Source organism: Arachis duranensis, chromosome 4 (genome assembly GCF_000817695.3).
Source record: "Arachis duranensis cultivar V14167 chromosome 4, aradu.V14167.gnm2.J7QH, whole genome shotgun sequence".
Lineage (NCBI taxonomy): Eukaryota > Viridiplantae > Streptophyta > Magnoliopsida > Fabales > Fabaceae > Arachis > Arachis duranensis.
The window spans coordinates 188090-208065 of NC_029775.3; the positions used below are offsets into that span (position 1 = coordinate 188090).

Sequence of the window (19976 nt, forward strand, 5' to 3'; positions counted from 1 at the left end):
GCATATGCCTAGCTTTATGTAAATGTCATTCCTTTCGATTCAGATAAACCGCAAGGATCGGAGAACAACTACTGCTAGTATCCATTGGGAAACAAGGAAGATGAAAACCAAAAAAAAAAAAGAAAAAATTTGCAGTTTTTGAAGGAGGGAGAAAAGGCTAAAGTATTAAATCCCCCGCTTAATAGAAAGTTGATGAAAAGGAAAGAATTTTCAGCTGAATCTGAACCTCTTCTAAAATTGCCAAGAGCATCACCGATTGAGAAATGAAATAGAAAACGCAGTTTTGGCATAACAGTGAGAACAGCAATGAGCACTCAGAGAGATCAGAAACTCGTGATTCTATTCTCAAAATGCGTATTTACTTGCACATTCTTCCTATGTTCAAGTTTTGCAGTCCATTAAACATCAAACAAGAAAAGAAAACATTTTTATTATTATTATTTGGGAGCACAGAGTCACAGACAATGAGGATGATCTCAGATACACATAAGTTGCTTCTTTTCTACTTCTGTTTAAGTAAAAAATAAATAAATAAATAAATAACCTCTGAGCTAGGAAGGCAGAAAAGAAAAAAAAAGGCACATGTAGGAAGCAGCAAGTGAAGAAATGGACAAAATAAGGATCAAAAGTTACATGCAATGCAGAAATGGGAATCGCCACAAAAATTAAAAAGCAGAAGAGAAAATACACGGAATATTGCGTTTCTACACAAACCTAAGGAGTTAGGAAGCTTGATAAGATGAATGTGGCACATGAGAAGACCCAGAAGAGCTGAAATTGCAGAGGGAAACCCTAGAGACAAGGAAGGGAAGAGTTGAGTCACTTGAGTGAGTGAGTGCAGTGTTTGAAACTATAAAAGAAATGTTTTTCAAAAAAAAGAAATGCAATAAATGTGAGCACTGTCCTCAGCACTCCGATTGTTTTGTTTTGTTCGATATTTCACTTTCCAATGAAAAAATTATAAAGGCTGTTAACGAAGATACATTTTCCTAAAATAAAATAGGAAAATGCTTAATTTTTAATGAAATGAGATGGGATGGGGGAGCACGAAGGCAGAGAGAGAGAGAGTGTGAATAGTAGAAGAGGACAGTATAGTCGTACGCAGAATATTGTCAGAATGCCGCGAAAAAAGTAGCTTTGGTTTGTGTTTGTTTATTTTGGTTTGGATACTTACCTCTCAAATTTCCATACGAAGAATAATGGAATTGTTTACAACAAAAAAGAAAAGATATTTCGGCTTTTAATATTATTATATTTTGAAATAATAGAAATTCTTTGTTAAAATATTTATCAAATACTAACAAAAAATTGTTTTGTAGTTATTTGTAATTTATGAGAATTTTAAAATTTATTAAAAAAAATTCAATAACAAAATCTAGTTGAGCTGAGATGAAGGCATTGCCAAGCCAATGTGGTGTTGGGCTTAATATAAGTTCGGACATTTTTAATTTTGGATCTAAAATTGGGCTGAGAAAAGCAATTTTTTTATGAGACCCGAGTGGTAGTGGTGTGACTTGTGACTTGTGAGTATGCAAAATGTTTATGAAATTGAAAAAATAAAAATTAAAAAGTGAAAATAATAATCTTAGGTTGATACGTAGGACATCATTTTATTGCGTTAATTATGAAAATAGAAAAGGTTAATGAAAAAGGATGAAGATTTTATTAAAAATTATTGACAAATAATATTTTTTATATTTTAAAGATACAAAATATTTAAATTATTAAAATATTATTTGTACATTAAAACTAACTATAAAAATTAATTACTAATATATTTGTACATAATATATATTATTTAATTTATTTTTAATATGTATTTATATTTTAATATATATTTCATACTGATAACTAATTTTAATATTTAATTTTGATATACACCTGGCACAACTGATAAATAATATAATAATACATTGCTCTTCATAAAATTTAATCCAAAATAATGCGACACTTTATTCTTATTACTAATGGTTACAATAATAGAGATTTTGAGTTATGCAGGTAAAAGATTCTTTGTTGAAAAAACCGGCGGGGCAGAATGCAGATAACTCTAGCGATAATGATCTAATAGAATATAATACATTACAGCAACTGCTGTTACAAGTTACAAGCTACAGAGAGCAGAGTAACCCTATAATTTGGATCTGAATAAACAAGAATTGATGTTTGGAAAAGAATGGGCTTGTTGTGGTTGCTAACTAGCGACCTAACCAAGCAGATGGTATAGGGTGAAACCTGCTTTTAGCACATGCCAAAATATCATAATAATCTAGATTGTTGAAGCAATCACGGAAATCGGTGAAAAGCTTCTCAAACACCCTCCATTGCACTTTGACAGATCTAGTGTATGGGTATGGAAGAAAGATCTGCTGAAAATAAAACGAATAAGATGCTACTATAGTGCTGAATTGAAGTAGGTTGCAAAAGGAACAAGCAGCTAAGGTGGACTTACATCCCCTTCTTGGGCAAGGCGTTTAAGCAAAGAATAAGTGTGGTGGTCTTCATGGAGATTGTCAACAACAGCCAGCCATATTCGAGAAGCAAGATCGTGGGCTACGTCTCTGGACTTGCCACAAGCAATGAACTGATCTGCTCAGATGACAAGAATGTTATTGCAATAATAATCATGATGAAGAAAGAAGCAAGAAAGAGCGTGAGAGTACAACACCAATAAGGGTTCCATGAAGGATGCCAGAGTGAGGGGGCATAAGAGAGGGATGGAGGTGAAGCTGGTCCCTGAGGAAGAGGTAGCAGTGGCCGATGACCTCGTCCGTGTGAGGATCGGAAGCAAAGAGGTGTTGGGTGATATAGAGGGCCATGAATCTCCTGCGATGAGAAGAAGGAAGTAGTAACTAAGAAGCATTTCGTCAAACAAGTAAGGTGCGTGATGTGATCGATTACCTCTTGGGGTGAGGGGGAGGAGGAATGGGGCCTGGCCAGGAATTATTGGCGAAGAAGGGGTAAGTGAAGGAGAGAGCGCCTTGCCAGAAAGATTCGCTGCGGAACATGGAAGCCCACTTCTTGCTCACGCACGATATCTGGGGCCACTCCCACACACCCGCCCTTATGAATATCTCTGTCACCACATGCTCCGGCAACTTCCCCATCCCCGCCTCCTCCTCTTCTTCCATCTTCCCTTCCTTTTTGATTGGTAGGTGCTTGCTGTTTGTTGCCTCTTTTAATATCCAATTTAATTACTAATAAAGCGGTTGCCTTTTGCTGACTAGCAAGTGACGTACCACTCTCGTATTTTGCAACCAATTGTTTTTCATCTTACCCAACTCAAATTATAGAATATTACGGTCCATATATACATACAGCAGAGATAGGGAATCAGAATGGGCTTCCATTCTACCTCATCTCGAGTTTAACGAATTTATTGCAAGACATGAGTCTGACATGGAATCTTTCACGTAGCTCTATAGTAATGAATCATCGCCTTACAAGTTGAAAACAAAAACTGAGGTGACACCTTTATTCGAGTCTAGCTGCTGACTCTTTCCTATTTATAGTTTGAGAGATTTCAATCTGGAAATACATGGATTCGGAGAGCTATTGTTGTCAATGTCACAGATCACTAGTTGTAGTATACGAAAAGTCTTGTCCTTACAACAAGTTATCTTCAAATCAACAAATGGCAAAAAATGATGTCAAAGAGTAATAGATTTGAGATCGTATACTAGTACCACAGCAAGCAAATTTATTGAACTGGGAATTTATCAAATCATAGATGTTTGCTTGTAAGGAGGAAATACAGAAACAGATTGAGACAAACAATTCTATTAAGTTTTCTCCACCGCCAATTTTAAATGAATTTGGGCATTCAGGCAATTCTCATAATTTAAATTGCTTCATCTCCTGGGACATCAGCGCAAATTATGAATCTTGTGAATACCAGGCTGATCCTATAAGCTCCAACTTTTGGTTTACCCACTTCAAATTTCAAAATGATACTTGAAAATTTGCAGACAGACATTCTCCTTACTTTGCAAATATACAACGAATCAGTAAAGATATGTACGAACAAATCTACCTTGTAACTCAGAAGCGAAGGAAAACAAATCAGAGTGAGCATAGAGCTACATTACATCTGATGTAATCCCATCATCAGTTAGGCAAAAGCCACTACTAATGTGGCCAGCCACTTGCATATCAGTACAGAGATTGGGCTCTGGTAAATACAAAAACCCCTCCACCACCAACAGCACGACCCAACAGAACATTCTCATCCAAATAACTAAGGTAGTATAGTCCTCCTACTGATTCCCTACAACTCAACCAAAATGCATCACATTCACATACATCTATTTGTCAAGAAAATAACCAAAAGAACTATTTCAACCTAGTTATCATTCATGATATATACCTTCCTGGATCCCTCACAGGGATTTGCGCTTTGAATGCACGTAGAAATTGCAAGATCTGCAGGACAAACAGACCATGTTGCTTACAACACCAGACCCAAAAAGAAACGTGTTTGTGTATTCTAGTTAACCACTAAGAGCTCTGTACTAGTCCTCGCGCAGAGACAAAAGTACGATACCAAAGTTTTGGGAGAGACATTGCTTTGTGGCATCAGTTGGTGAGATCAAATTAACAGCCTCGAGTAAACAAAGCAGAAAGAGTTAACAATGAATTGAATTACCTGCAGACTTATAAAAGATCGTGGTAGTACCGCCGGAGCTATTACTGCTTGCAGTTCTTCGCTAATATTTATATCTTGAACTGTGATCTGCCAGGCATCTGATGTTACAACCCCGTAATGGCAGCTCAAGAAGAGAATGTCATATTAATACCAAACATCAATAGTAGATTAGTCGAGTTCTTCCCCCTCCCCCAACCACAAGTAATGAAATGTGAAACTTGAGGGTATGGCCACCCTATATTTCTTTATTAGCAATAATAGTCCACCCAAAAACTAAAGAGAACATATATGTATCATATTAGATTCTAGCATCACCCAAAGATAAGGTGTCGATAACTTGTATAAGTTTAAGGCAACCCTCCTAGCATGAGTTAAGTGTGTGGCTCTATTCTAATACCCAGAATTAAAAAAGCAAAAAAGATATGTTAACAGTTTAAACAGCTGTATCTCCAGTACTGAGAGGCAGGTGATGTAAGCCAAAATGATTACCTCCTGAAACTGAAGGTAGATATTACGCAGGGAAACAAGCTTAAACTTGGCAGAAACAAGTAACGTAGCACCTTCTTGTTCCTGTATAAAATAGACCAAGACCAAGAATGTTTACTGTAGAGCAGCAAATGAAGATGGAAGCATGGGAATAATATATGGAATTATTAGAAAGTTGAAGGAATGAAAAATTGAAATTGAGGGATTGCATGGGGGGCGATGAGGAGTAAAGGACCTCTAAGAAAGTTGGAATACTCCATCGGACAATATTGCGGACAAGACCCCCATGGGATTGATTTAGGCACTCAAACTTCTGAAAGATCTGTCCAACCTGAAGGAAAGGAAGAGTGGCAGCGGCTTGGAGAAGAATGAGGACATCGGGAGCAGAAGTATACTGGAGGCGCCATGTGCCGTCCAATTTGGGGAGACTGATAGGGTGGCCCCCGCTGTAGCCTTCTAAGCTCACCAGAGCCTCCTCGATGGAAGATCGCTGCTCGGGAGTGGCGGAGAGACCTCTTTCGGTGTCCTGGATGCACTTCAACAGCTCCATCTTCCTGTTCTCTACAGATGCAGCCACTCGCAGCTTTGTGCTACTCCTGCGTGATCGCCTTGATGATGTCAAGGGCCACCAGCCATTGTCATTGCCTCTTCTTGTCCATGGTAGGTACGATGAGGATGCTGAATGGAACACCAACTCCATCCCTTGAAGCCTCAAGGACAAAAGAGACTATGCACTCCACACACTCCTCGCCTTCCAACCAAATACAAAAGATAACTATCAGACTAAATTGACTTTATAAAACTCAATAGTAAAATGATCCGTCATTACTATTATTAAACAAATTAGTTACGGGTAGTTTTTCAAATTCGTCTCAAAATAATTTTATCAATCAAATTCAGTTTTCAAAATTTACAAGATTGCGTTTGTTTCTAAGAATAGGACAAGACACGAAAAACAGAACAGCCTAATAGAGACACAAAATTTTATATTCTCGTATTTTGATTTTATTCTCATTTTTTTTCATTCAAAAAATTTGAGATAAAAAATATAACAAAAATATAATTATAAAAAATTAACAAGAATAATAAAAAATAAAATAAAAAATAAATTGTGTCCTTGTTAGTATTTCGTGTCCTTTTTATTAGAATGGACACAAAATACACTGGACACATTATCTCTTTATTAGAATGGACACAAAATACATTGAACACATTATCTCTGTTTATGTCAGATTTGTATATATATTTTTGGTTCAGCAAAACGATATTTCAAAATTCTCACTTAACTATAACACAAGTATGTACTTCGGAAAATATTTGGCATACAGATATGACATTACGCTCTGAGCTCAGTTGAGGGACTAAAACTTCAATTGGGACACCAGATTAAACACGTTGAACCAACAATCAGTTAAAACTCGATGACTAATATTGAATTCGTTTGCTTGCTTACATCACCCAATTCCTTTATCAAAGTATGGAAGGATCATCCGCTAATCTTATTTGCAAAACATACATAGACTCGATTTAGTCTATAGTGGTTCAAGTATGAAACATCACTGTTTTTTAGCATGCCATCCTCTGTGGCTTGCGCTTCTTTCACTATAGCTAAATCGAGTGGCTCGTAAACAACAACATCGAAAGATAACTTGGTCACCGACAACGAAGAACTCAACTTTAAAGAATAATATAATTTGGTACAGAACTTGGTCAACATAATAAGCAAGATGAAAAACAGCGTGCGTTACTGTAAATTGAAACAAGCCTAAGGTATGTTTTCTGTCCGTTTTTGTAGGATAGTGTACTAGAAACATGAAAGAAAAATCACTTCCACAACTTCCGCAATGACATGTTCTTCTCTGTTTCCTTTTTCATAACCTTGGCCACAGCCATCTCAAAGTCCTCCTGTGTCACATGTACTCTCCTCTCCCTCAAAGCAAACATTCCAGCTTCTGTGCACACAGCCTAAACAGAAAAAATAATAATTAAAAAGGACCGAGACAACTTAAATGAATGCACCGATTCACCTGAGAACACTCAAAAACAGCTAGGCAGACAAATGCAGCGTAAACAACGTGAAACATACCTTAAGCTCTGCACCAGATGCTCCATTCATCTTCTCAGCAATCTTCTTCAAATCAATGCCACGCATTAAGTTCATTCTTCTTGAATGGATTTTCAGAATATCTAGCCGAGACTGCATGAGATTAACTCAATGTCAGGAGTGATATGAACGCCGAGTGTGCAAGTCTATTTGCTTCTTTCCTGGAACAAGTACATAAAAGAGTAAATGCTAAGGTACTTATGCATACCTCCTCATTTGGGTTTGGAAATTCAATCTTCCTGTCAATTCGTCCGGGTCTAAGGAGGGCTTGATCCAGAATATCAATCCGGTTTGTGGCCATCAAAACCTGTAATGCATATTTTTCTTTAGAACTTGCTCATAAAATTGCTTAAATAAACATATATCTTATATGAGTCGGATAGAGTGAACATATCTGTTTATATGTTACTGTTTTCTATTTTTAGTCAGGCTAGTTTTAAAAAATTCTCCTGAATGCTTAATAGCACTATAGCTCCAACATAAGCAAACTGTATAACCTTGATTTTATTTGAAGCTTCAAATCCATCTAGCTGGTTGAGAAGTTCCAGCATAGTGCGCTGCACCTCACTATCACCATTGCCACTTCCAGATTCCATTCGAGCAGATCCAATACTGTCAATTTCGTCCATGAAGATAATTGATGGAGCATGCTCCCTGTTAAAAAGAGTAGTGTTACGTCACAATCATAATATGGTTAAGCATGTCTTCATAGGGCATAGTTCCTAGCATACTAACCAATAAACCAATGAATCAAAGAATAATGCAAAACCCTTTAGAAGTCCATTTTTTCTCTTTTCAACAGCCACTTACTTGAAATTGGAGAAGGATTAATATAGTCAAATTCATTCTCAGATTAATATGCATCTAACTACAAACTCTTTCAATGAAGGGCAACACACAATGAGCATAAGAAGTTGAGATAAGAAGAGAATGTACCTGGCCATAACAAACAGTTCCCTGACCATTCTGGAACCTTCTCCAATGTATTTCTGAACTAATTCAGACCCGGATACCCTGATGAAGGTACAGTCAGTATGATGCGCCACTGCCCTAGCCAACAATGTTTTTCCAGTACCAGGTGGCCCATAGAGTAGAACACCCTGTGATTCATGAGATCGTCAGCAAATGGGGAAAAACTTATGCAAACAATGAACAAAAAGTACAATATACTGATGGAAGCATGGTACGTTGTGTGACAATCTCAGAAAGAGATAGTACCTTAGGTTGAGCTATTCCAAGACTTTCAAACAGTTCAGGATGTTTAATTGGCAGCTCAATGACCTTTAAAATTGATAACAAACATGAGACTTGAAATATAAATATACAAAAAACGTGCATACGGATTAAAAAGAAGATAGAAGTGACAGATGAACGAAAGCTAAAGATGCATAAATAGATCTCACAAAATGCAAATATTGGAAGAATATCAGTCAATATATTATATGATTACGCACCTCTTTAATCTCCTTGATTTGCTGGTCTAAGCCACCAATCATGTCATAGGTAGAATCGGGAACTTTCTCAACTTTCATCAGATTGACCAACGGATCAACTTTGCTCGGTAATACTAAATGAAGGACATAACTGTCATTACGAAGGGCAACTCTTGTGGATGGAGTAATCTTTGTAATGTCAATATTTTTATCAATGTCTACAACATACTTTCCTTCTGGATGAACCTGAAGAAAATGGGATAATCAGAACTTCGTCTAGATTCTGCTTAGTTATTATAATCAAAACATCCCATAAATAATCCAAATCCATATACAACACTCTTCAAGGACATGATGGGTTTTGCAGACCAGAAAAACGACACTCCATAATCCAGAAAAAGGGACCTTTAAGCGATAAAACATAGATCTATAACAAATGCAAATCAGACGAAGCTTAGGTGTCCTTAACTGAACAAAAATTTTCGAACAAGAGTATGTCCATCAATGATTTAGAGTGCAAGTTCAAAGGATACTTATGCCTATAGCAGAATGACGCACAACCATTCAGGTATCTTAAACAACATGCGAATCGAAGTAAATATTAAGATGCCAATTGAAGATAACGATAATGGAATAAACAGAAAGCAGAGGAGCGAGTCGTGACCTTGACTAGGACTTTATTCTTTCCCATAACTTTGACAACTTCACCGACATACGATCCGGGCTCCTGGAGAAGCTGCAGTTCCTCCCGGAGCATCCTCACTGTCCAAAGTTGCCATTAATCACATACACAGACTTTCATTAGTTAACTTAATTATTAATTATAGCAGTAAATCCAATCAAATAGTTATTAGACGCATTAATTTTATTTAATAATAAAGAGAAGCATGTATAGATTAGGGCAAGGGTAGAGGTAGGGTTAGGGTAAGGACTAAGGAGGGTACCTCTAGAATTGAGCTCGTTGCGCTGAGCCTCCAGACGGTTGAGGTTGTGCGTCTTCTGGCGGAGAAGGAGCTGCAGCTCATGGATGTGGAGAGAGTAGTACTGGCGGAGACCCTCACCCTGCTTGACAGCTGGCTTGGCAGAGCAGTTTTCCTCCGGTGCAGCCTCCGCCGCATGTTTCATCTCTACTTCAATTGCAAGAACGGGGTTCTCAATGGATGGTTGGATCGCTTCTTCGTAAGCGATTTGAGGACAAAGAAAAGGGTCTCGTACTCTCGTCTCGTCTCTTCTCTTGTTAGATGGGTAGGGAGGAGTGAATGTCAATAATAAGAAGGGAACAAAACAAAGGTTGATTTGATTTTGTATCAAAAGAAATAAACCAAATATCTTATGGGCTTTACTTTCGTAACCCAAGCCCAACAGAACGTATGTCTGCCCACCCTATCAGAGTTTTGATTCTACACCCAAAACCAAAAAAAATAAAAATTTTCGTATCACAGAGGAATATGTAAATATTTTGAGGAACGTGTACACAAAAAAATATATATATTTTTTGAGGAACCAATCTATTTTTGAGTTTAATGTGCCGAAAAATGCCTCACGCTTTTGGAAAAATTTGGTCGATGTGTTTGACAAACTTGAAAAGAATTCTTTTGGTATGATCATTGGTCCACTCATGGCAAATTATACAATGCTCTTCCTTACATTCACATTATCTGATATAGATTTAACTTTTGGGGATTTCTGGCTTTATCCAAACTGAAATTTAAACAGACTTGCTACCCCTCTCACAGCTGACATACTTGAATTGATTAATAAATTTGATCCAAGATTGCACTTGAGACCTCAACCGGGGTGGCGATGGAATTCTAATTTTAAGACTTATAATGCGAGAGATGGTTATCTTTTGCTTTAGAGACGTTCTTGTGATTGAAATGAGCTTAATAATTGGAATTGGTCCTGGCGCTCAAAAAGATAAAATTTATGGTCTGGCTTTGTGTCCATCAAGCCCTACCTGTGACTGTTTTTCATGCTAGAAGAGGTCTAACGAACTCTGATTTCTGCCCCCAGGTGTTATGAGAATAGAGATTTTTAACTGAAAGAAAGCTAAAGCAATCTGGAGTCTGATCTTCGCAGGTTTATTTCAATTCAATGGATGTCTGGTCTGATGAGAAAGTAACTATTAGAGCTAAGAATATCGCACAAGAGCTACACAGAAGACTTTGCAGATTCATGGTCTTAATACAGATAGGAAACCACCTCCATGAGAGGGTGAAGCGGGTTATGGATGCATCATCAGGAGTTCCGCGGGGACGTGGGTGAAGGCTTGTTCTGGATCCTTGCCGTCTCTTTGCGATGTGAAGGGGTTTGGTCTTAGCATGGGAGTGCGGGACTAAGAATATTATCTGCGAGACAGATTCTTTGGAAGTCTTTGAGTTGCTCCAAATCTCCAATGTCTAACAAAGAAGGAAACATTATTAGAAAAATTCAACTATTCAAGAGTTATTGCTCTTAAGTTAAGTTCATTTCAATTAACTCAACTGCAGATTTGATTGCGAAGAGAGGGCGAGGATTCATCTACTCATTAGTAGTGGTTTTTTCGTGTTGTATTGCTTTCTTTTTTGTTGTTTTTCTTTAATGTTTTTTAGTCACCAAAAAATATCACAGTAATATTTATCTTTTTTCATAGCCATTCCATGTAGTTGAGGTGGCTGGCTTAGGCCCGCCCACGTTCAAATGACCCTAGTCCAATCCTGTGAATTTTTTATTCAACTTCATCTCTTCATGACTCACGAGAGTTAAAACGAGAGTTTTGGGCAGTGGCTAGCAATAACGAGAGAAACGAGCGCGACGTGGCAGTTATCAATTGGCAGATTCAGTAGCAGAGGAAGGTGCACTGTGGAGTTTTCGATACACGCGTCCGTAGAGGATCCGTACCCTGTCTGATTAGCAAATCAATCATAACTCTAAGAAGTTGCTACATAATTGCCATTGCCATTGCTCTGCGGTTCTTCCATCCATCATTTCACTCTCTCCTTCTCTTCTTCCTCTGTTGCAGAGCGCAATCTCTATTGAGTGGTACTACTAATCGAAACCTTAGGGTTTTGGTCCCTAGTTCCTCAGATCTTCAATCTCCCAAATTCTAGCTTGATCCGATCTCTGCCTCACAGAATGCCTGCCGTTTACGGATCTCGCCTCACCACCTTCGAGGATTCCGAGAAGGAGAGTGAATACGGTTACGTTCGCAAGGTATAATCCAATCCGATAAGCTTCCAATCATCACTCCATCGTATCGTCCCTTTTTCACTTCTGTTCCTATCACCATAGATTTGCTTTCATTTACTACCATATGCACTATGTCATGTGTTCAATTTCGCGATTGGATCCAACTACATGCTTTAATTCTCGATCTTCACTCTCGTGTCAATTGTTGGACTCGTACCAATGATCGCTCTCTGTTTTTGTTAATTTGAGGATTTAATGGAAGCTCTAGTTTTCAAGCCTCTGGATTTGTGTTGAATTTGTAAATTCACTTTACATTTCACTGGTTGTGACATGTTATTGTTTTTGTTCAGTGGCTCCTTCGGTTTTTTTTTTGTACTTGTAGTGGCAGTGAAGTCTCATTTGTCAATCTCGCCCGTTATCCTTTTAAATTATAATTTGGACTGTAAGTTGAAAAGGAGGGTAGTGGATGCTTAATGTGTGATTCCTGGAATGAAACAGGTATCTGGACCAGTCGTGGTTGCTGATGGAATGGCCGGGGCTGCTATGTATGAGCTGGTGCGTGTTGGTCGTGACAATCTCATTGGTGAGATTATTCGTCTCGAAGGGGACTCTGCTACCATCCAAGGTTCTGCTCTTTGAAATTCCATACTTTGAAACATTTTAGTACATGTTGCATTCACGATGCAAAACTGCCTCTTCAATTATTTTGTTTTGTTTCTTCCTTCTGTATTCTTTTCTTAACTGAGGAGCTTCTCTGCAATCGTAGTCTATGAGGAAACGGCCGGTTTGATGGTTAATGATCCAGTGTTACGTACACACAAGGTTACATTTTATATCCCTCGTTGAATTTCACTATATTTCTTATATTCTCGTTACCTTCCTCTACTGATAAGCTATTATTATGTCATAACCAGCCTTTGTCCGTGGAGTTGGGACCTGGAATACTGGGAAACATTTTTGATGGAATTCAGGTTTGCTTATTAATTGATTTATGTCTGATTTCAAATGCTGACAAATTTAGCAATTAAAGTTTCACTACCTCCCCTGTTATTTCTAACATGAAGCTCTCTTTTTTTTCCCCTTACTTAAATCAAAACAGAGGCCTTTGAAAACTATTGCCAAAAGATCTGGTGATGTGTATATTCCTCGTGGTGTCTCTGTTCCAGCTCTTGACAAAGATGCACTCTGGGAATTTCAGCCTAAGAAAATTGGTACCGTATCAGAGAAATAAATTGCTATTACTTAGTGTTAGGCTTCATAGGGGGAAAAACTAACTATTGGTATTTTATTTTATGCACCGGTGACAGGCGAAGGAGATCTATTGACCGGTGGAGATCTATATGCGGTAATTTTTGTAGCTAATTCAGTGAGCTTGTTTATTATTCACATTCATTGATTTGTTCATCTAATGATTTGTTTGAACCTTTTGCCATTGCAGACTGTTTTTGAGAACAGTCTAATGCAACACCATATCGCACTTCCACCTGATGCCATGGGAAAGATAACCTACATAGCACCACCTGGCGAATATTCCCTGAAGGTTGTATTCTGAATTTATTTGCTTTTATATATATATTTTTTGGTTCAATTTCCTTGGAAGAGTGTTGTTTTAGCAGCTCTTTGCTTCATATTTTAGATTTGATGATGACATGACTGCCAAGCTTTGTATTTTTCATCATTTAGGGGATTCTCTATTTTTTAAGTGATATGTGAATTGTTTTGCAGGATACTGTGTTGGAGCTCGAGTTTCAAGGTGTTAAAAAGAAGTTCACCATGCTTCAGGTTTATAACTTTTCTTTTTCTTTTGTTTTTTTCATTGTAGTTGCTTTATTGAAGGCTTGGTTTCCATGCTCTCTTCCTATATTACAAGTTCCTTGCGTGTACTTTATGGATTGCAGACCTGGCCCGTACGTACACCAAGGCCTGTTGCATCAAAACTTGCAGCTGATACTCCTCTTCTTACTGGTCAGGTAAACTTTTTTGTTATAAATTCTCCCATGTACGTTATAATTCTGGTAGCTTTTACATCTAATGACTTATATTTGTTATAGCGAGTTCTTGATGCCCTCTTCCCCTCTGTTCTTGGTGGGACTTGTGCCATCCCTGGAGCTTTTGGTTGTGGTAAAACAGTCATCAGTCAAGCTCTTTCTAAGGTGAGACTGATAAACCCCATCAAGGCATTCTTCTTCTTCTTCCTCCTGCAAGTCATTAGATCTTTCTAATTCATCCTTTCTCCTATTTGGCAGTATTCCAATTCCGATGCTGTTGTTTACGTTGGTTGTGGGGAACGTGGAAATGAAATGGCTGAAGTATGCTTTCTTTTGAGCTACTTCCATAAAATATTCATGTTTGTGAGATTACAGTTGGTATAACCAATTTACTGAATCTTAGGTTCTGATGGACTTCCCACAACTTACAATGACATTGCCTGATGGCCGTGAAGAATCTGTGATGAAGCGAACAACATTAGTGGCTAACACTTCAAACATGCCAGTCGCTGCTCGTGAAGCTTCAATTTATACAGGTGACTTCTTGCCTCTTAAAATTTAGAACATCTCCTTATCGTTGAGGACTATGTAGTTCTTCCCTCTATAAAAGAAATGTTTTCTCTCTCAACCAATCATGTTTTCTTTTATAATTTACCTGTTTTTGAAAATTACCTCACTTTGATTTTGTTCTGTTTTGTCATCTCAGGAATCACTTTAGCTGAGTATTTTAGAGATATGGGTTACAATGTCAGTATGATGGCAGATTCAACATCTAGATGGGCAGAAGCATTGCGTGAAATCTCTGGACGTCTGGTGAGCATTTTGTTGTTCAATGAGAGTTTTCACCTGTTATTTTGGAGTATTTTTCCCCTTCTTGGTTAAGATAAATGTATTATGGTGGGATCATCTTTCTTGACTAGCGTATAACAGACAAGTGATGTATCATTAAGCAAAAGGTGCACATGCAAATATTGACACTGACTAATATATGTTGATGTTCATGTTGTCTTCCACAGGCAGAAATGCCTGCTGACAGTGGATATCCTGCTTACCTTGCTGCACGTTTAGCCTCTTTCTATGAACGTGCTGGAAAAGTAAAATGCCTTGGAGGTCCTGAACGAACAGGTAGTGTCACAATTGTTGGTGCTGTTTCTCCACCTGGAGGAGATTTTTCAGATCCTGTGACATCTGCAACTCTCAGTATTGTTCAGGTAAAATTAATACTTATTATATATGATCTGTTGGTAACTGCCAGTGAAGGTAGTTTGTATTTGATTGACTTGACTAATATGCCCACAAGTTCACAAAGGTCAATGTGATATTTTTACCACTAACGTATCCTCTTCTATAACATTCACTCTGTCTAAACTTTTTTCTTTTGGGGGGATATCTTGCAGGTTTTCTGGGGTTTGGACAAAAAGCTTGCTCAAAGAAAGCACTTTCCTTCTGTGAACTGGCTTATTTCTTATTCAAAGTACTCAACGGTATGCCCTACATTTGTTTGCTTTGTAATTCATATTCTTCCTTTAAAGTTCCTTCATTTGTATGCTTATACTCCCTCGCATGATTGTACAATTATATTAATTTATATTTCGTACCTTCAGGCACTTGAATCCTTTTATGAGCAATTCGATCCAGATTTTATCAACATTAGGACAAAGGCTCGTGAAGTACTGCAAAGAGAAGATGACCTGAATGAAATTGTTCAGGTACACCTTTATTGGTTCTAATATCATCTTCGTTATAGGTTAAAGAGTTGTCCCTGTTCTCTCCTATACAGGATAGAATTATTAAACTATTTTGGGGATAGAGAAGGTATATTTAAGTTACATGAGAACAGACTGTTAAGAATTATAGCATCTCAAACTCCTAGATGTTGCAAATTATCTTCAACCTAAGGAATAGTCTGATAAGTTTATCTTTAACACCATGATATGGCATTGTTTTGCATTTCTTGACAAAATCTGAGAGGATGTCTATGTATTTGTTCTTAAGTTGTAAACTAAACTGGGTCATTTGATGCAAATCATTGCTCCAGCTTGTAGGCAAGGATGCTTTAGCTGAAGTGGATAAGATCACCTTAGAAACTGCAAAACTTTTGAGAGAGGATTATCTTGCTCAAAATGCCTTTACACCGTAAGTTCCTTTCTAATTGGCTAAATTCTTTGACATGTATTATTATACAGCTTATTATGTGTTTCTTATCTTATATTGCTACCTCTTGTTTGGCTGTGATAGATATGACAAATTCTGTCCCTTCTACAAGTCTGTTTGGATGATGCGCAACATTATCCATTTCTACAATTTGGCAAACCAGGTATGGTGGTTCACTCTACAGGTTTCCATGTAAATGTTGGCATGTGGGGGGGGATGATGTAAAACCACATTTAATCTCTCGGGCCACCCTCCCCCATAATTATAAACCAGAAATTGTTCATTTCATTGTGTTATGCATTCTTGTTCCTAAGTCAGCTAGAGTATTTTGTTTACATGGTGCTGGCTACACTTGCAGGCAGTAGAGAGGGGAGCTGGTACAGATGGACAAAAGATCACCTACACTGTTATCAAGCATCGATTGGGAGATCTCTTCTATCGTTTAGTGTAAGCAATTTTAAAACTGCACTAGATGACTTATTTTGACATAGAAAGTAGAGATCTAATTCTCTTGATCTGTTGTTATTGCAGGTCTCAGAAATTTGAGGATCCAGCAGAAGGTGAAGCTGCTTTGATTGACAAATTTAAGAAATTACATGAGGACCTCACTAATGGTTTCCGCAACCTTGAGGATGAAGCCCGATGATTGAAGATTTTCAGCCTTGCTCGAGGATAGTGTTATTTGATAGTTCTATAAGAGGAATCAAGATCCAGTGTCAGCAATATCATGAATTTTCTCGCACTCTACTCTTAGATTCGTTCATTTCATATCTCTTTCCTGGTGCTGGTTTGGCTTTTCGTCTAGTTGCTTGTGCAGCTGTAATCATGTCCCCCCGTTATTTATTGATAATAAGAGATGATAGCTTGTTCTTTCAGTATGTATTTAGGTGAATAAAATTATTTTTGAGAATGAAGCGGCTGTGACTGCGGGTATATGTGGATCACTATGGATTTAAGAGATGGACCCTGCTGGGTCATGAAACTTTCTGAATGATGTGTTTTCTTCGATGGATTCTACCTTGTAGCAATGAATGAGTATTTGATAGAACCCGGAACTTCTCAGTAGCGCATATTCTGTCTATTCTTTTGGTCTCCTTGTTAATCATTCGTCAATGTTATTTTCTATATAAACAAAAAGTATAAAAAATGTCATAAGCACATTAAAAATTAGTCACTAAATTAAGTGTTATATGTGTATAAATATGTATGTTTAATTTATTTTAATGTATATTTTATATTTTAATATATATTTTATTAATTAATTTAGTAACTGATTCTTTGGGTATATATGTTGGAACAGCATATGGTATAGTGTGGCTTTTCCAAGCCGTGCAACGCAAAGCTAATTTGGTTGATTCTGGTTTCCCTTAAAAGAGTCATAAACTCATAATGATAGGCCAATAACTATTATCGTATGTTTCATTAATAGACTAATAGGATCATGCTATTATCAAAAGATGACAGTAAGTCTTTTTATTTTCTTACTACTTTTATTGTTTTTCTGTGCAATAATTTTGAAGGACTCACCCCTGAATCTTATTTTCAACTTAATTATTATCAATGTTATATATATATATATATATATTCATTTCTGGTTACACTTAGCTTATTTTTCTCTGCTCTTTGACAACTCCTCTTCTTCTCCCATAAAAAAGGGTTAAAAATGCGGGAATCTCATTTAAGGCAGTAACATTTACCAACAGGCGTAATTGCGATTCAAGTAAAAAACAATATAATTGGCTTGGTCTATGAGGCCAGCATATTCAATGGGAATTTCATCGAAGGCAATATCATTACTACTCCATTAAAAGGCAAGAAACCGAAGTATATCATCTGAAATACCGCTTAAGCGAGATAAACATGGTTCTGTAACGATAGTACACACACAACACATGGTATCAATACTAAACAATAGGGGTTGTTGGCCTTCATACTATCCGGGACCAACTTTAGGAATATCATAATGCTCGCTCATGTTTGCAAGATATTGGTTGAAATCCTGAATCCTATCGCGGTGAGATTTGTTGGCGATCTTGGCCAACCTATGAACATCAAGTTGCTCCCTCTGTTCTATGTATCGTTTCTCTGCTGGTGTCAGATGATCATCATAGTGAGCAGCCTTCCCTTCCCCACTCAGTTTGCCCTCATCGTTTGCATTTTGATCATCCGTACCCAAGGATTGCTCTGTGCTCCCACCTGTTTATTGAATGGGAGAACAAGAAATAAGAACCAGAAGGAACTTTGAGCAGTTCAACAAATCATCTTCTTATTCTGCATCAAAAGTACTCTTGCCGAAAAGATGTATGGGTGCCAAATTTCTAATACGAAGAGTATGATATAGGTTTCTGATATCCATAACCATCTCACATAACAAATAAATACAATTATCAGGTTGTTAATTCAGTTAAGCAAAGAGGATGATTGTGCCATACATCATAACTTGCATGTAACAAAGTGTAGAACATAAGAGGTAAAGCATGACATGACGATGAAGCTGAAAACAAAGGACAGATAGATACCTGCTGAAATATCATCTTCGGTAGTCTGCAAAATCTGATTCTCATGATCTCTTTTGTTCTTCTTTTTCTTCTTCTTCACTCCGCCAGCCTTCACATCAAGTGCCTTTCCCTTGAGCTTCAATTTTCCACCAACAACATTTTCATACGATGACATCTCTGTCTGACAAAAAAAACCTAACTTGTTAATAACCAGGCAGACATTGGAAACAAGTTCAACATATTTAATTCACCATTGAAACAGATATATCATCAAAATTATAGTTTCAGAAAATAATTTAATCTACGTATTCGGTAGCTTAATGCTTAATGCTTAATGCAAGCCAAGCCATCCAAGCATAGAAGAAAAGGACCCGAGAGAGAGAGAGGAGGGAGGGAGGGAGGGAGGGAGAGAGAGAGAGAGAGAGAGACTTGAACCAAATCAGAGAATTAGATAGAAACCTTAAATGGAATCAAACAGAGCGGGGAACTCCGACGACGCCTCTCTCAAATCTCAAATCTCAAATCTCGAATCTCGAATCAATCATCTTCCAATCTGCTTTCCTAATTCCTATTCCCTTCTCCTCTTCTCATCATATTTATAACACTTTAACGCTAAAAATGCATCAATTAAAATTTTATTATTTCAATAAAAATATTAAGTGCTCGATTGGATGTGATTATTTCGATAAAAAAAAAATTTATTGAAAAAAACTTTTTTTTAGTGTATTTGGTTAATTTTTTGCAGTAAAAATAAAAGTATTAAAAAAATATTTTTTTTTAAAATTGTTTTTTTCTAAAAAAAATATTTTTCATATAATAAATAAACAAAAAATACTTTTATATTATTATATCCAAACATAATTGATAAATAAAAAGATTTTTTTGCATGAGATTCCTAAGTATAAAATTACTTACTTTTTTATAAGATCTTTTAAAAATAGATAACTACAAAAAATTTTTTTTTAAAATTCACCCAAACAAACTCTAAGAGTTTCATTTTGTTGAAAAATATTTTATATAATTATTCAATTAAATTTAAAAATTAGTTAATTTTATTGATATGATATTTTATAATAATAGATGAAAATTAACTCCAAATACTAATCAATTTAATGCATGTCAACAAAAAATATTTTTTATTAAAATTCATTTTTGATACAATGACATTACATTATTTTTAATAAAAAAAATTATTTAACTATCCTTATGTTAATTATAATACAATATTACCTTTCAAAAAACATTAATGAATGTAGTATCTCTTGGTTAAAGAAATTGGCTCCTTAACATTTAAAAAGAAATATCTCTTTCAGATCTTCATCCGTAATTTAAGTCAAATAATGCTAGAAGACCATCATAATTTAAGTCAAATAATACTAGAAGACCATCAGTAAAATATATTGTTAGATTATTATACTAAAAAATTAAATAAAAAAAATTAAATTAATAGTTAAATGATAAAAAATAATAAATTTTGTTAATTCTTAATCAATATTTATT

General features: G+C 36.5%; 4 protein-coding genes across 6 annotated transcripts; 1 reads left to right on the top strand and 3 right to left on the bottom strand.

Annotated features, from left to right (window-relative positions):
* Nucleotides 1-2051: 2051 nt before the first annotated feature.
* On the bottom strand, nucleotides 2052-5903 carry LOC107482519 (probable plastid-lipid-associated protein 10, chloroplastic). Of its 2 annotated transcripts, none has more exons than XM_052260773.1 (8): nucleotides 5367-5903; nucleotides 5135-5215; nucleotides 4646-4732; nucleotides 4367-4422; nucleotides 2902-4267; nucleotides 2669-2826; nucleotides 2453-2589; nucleotides 2052-2366 (listed from the first exon to the last, which is right to left on the bottom strand). In XM_052260773.1, exons 1-5 carry the CDS (start codon nucleotides 5829-5831, stop codon nucleotides 4153-4155), a joined length of 804 nt encoding a protein of 267 aa, XP_052116733.1. In that variant the 5' UTR covers nucleotides 5832-5903; the 3' UTR covers nucleotides 2052-2366; nucleotides 2453-2589; nucleotides 2669-2826; nucleotides 2902-4152. The 2 variants fall into 2 exon arrangements, with proteins under 2 accessions (XP_052116733.1, XP_015958534.1); XM_016103048.3 differs by having other exon boundaries at nucleotides 2052-2369.
* An 873-nt stretch (nucleotides 5904-6776) lies between these two features.
* LOC107482515 (26S proteasome regulatory subunit 8 homolog A) lies at nucleotides 6777-10411 on the bottom strand. Its single transcript, XM_016103041.3, has 10 exons — nucleotides 10403-10411; nucleotides 9613-10051; nucleotides 9333-9430; nucleotides 8690-8914; nucleotides 8454-8516; nucleotides 8172-8335; nucleotides 7733-7889; nucleotides 7444-7542; nucleotides 7218-7328; nucleotides 6777-7096 (listed from the first exon to the last, which is right to left on the bottom strand). The coding sequence occupies exons 1-10, from the start codon at nucleotides 10409-10411 to the stop codon at nucleotides 6956-6958; spliced, it is 1506 nt and encodes a 501-aa protein (XP_015958527.2). The 3' UTR covers nucleotides 6777-6955.
* A 1136-nt stretch (nucleotides 10412-11547) lies between these two features.
* Nucleotides 11548-17026, top strand: LOC107482513 (V-type proton ATPase catalytic subunit A). Its single transcript, XM_016103040.3, has 20 exons — nucleotides 11548-11860; nucleotides 12335-12461; nucleotides 12603-12658; nucleotides 12751-12807; nucleotides 12936-13047; nucleotides 13144-13181; nucleotides 13275-13376; nucleotides 13562-13618; nucleotides 13735-13806; nucleotides 13888-13989; nucleotides 14083-14145; nucleotides 14228-14360; nucleotides 14531-14637; nucleotides 14841-15035; nucleotides 15222-15308; nucleotides 15429-15533; nucleotides 15863-15960; nucleotides 16063-16141; nucleotides 16337-16425; nucleotides 16510-17026. The coding sequence occupies exons 1-20, from the start codon at nucleotides 11783-11785 to the stop codon at nucleotides 16622-16624; spliced, it is 1872 nt and encodes a 623-aa protein (XP_015958526.1). The 5' UTR covers nucleotides 11548-11782; the 3' UTR covers nucleotides 16625-17026.
* A 725-nt stretch (nucleotides 17027-17751) lies between these two features.
* LOC107482512 (uncharacterized) lies at nucleotides 17752-19087 on the bottom strand. 2 transcript variants are annotated; one of them, XM_016103038.3, is made up of 3 exons: nucleotides 18936-19087; nucleotides 18498-18657; nucleotides 17752-18174 (listed from the first exon to the last, which is right to left on the bottom strand). In XM_016103038.3, the coding sequence occupies exons 2-3, from the start codon at nucleotides 18649-18651 to the stop codon at nucleotides 17912-17914; spliced, it is 417 nt and encodes a 138-aa protein (XP_015958524.1). In that variant the 5' UTR covers nucleotides 18652-18657; nucleotides 18936-19087; the 3' UTR covers nucleotides 17752-17911. The 2 variants fall into 2 exon arrangements, with proteins under 2 accessions (XP_015958524.1, XP_015958525.1); XM_016103039.3 differs by having other exon boundaries at nucleotides 18498-18653; nucleotides 18936-19055.
* Between the last annotated feature and the right edge of the window lie 889 nt (nucleotides 19088-19976).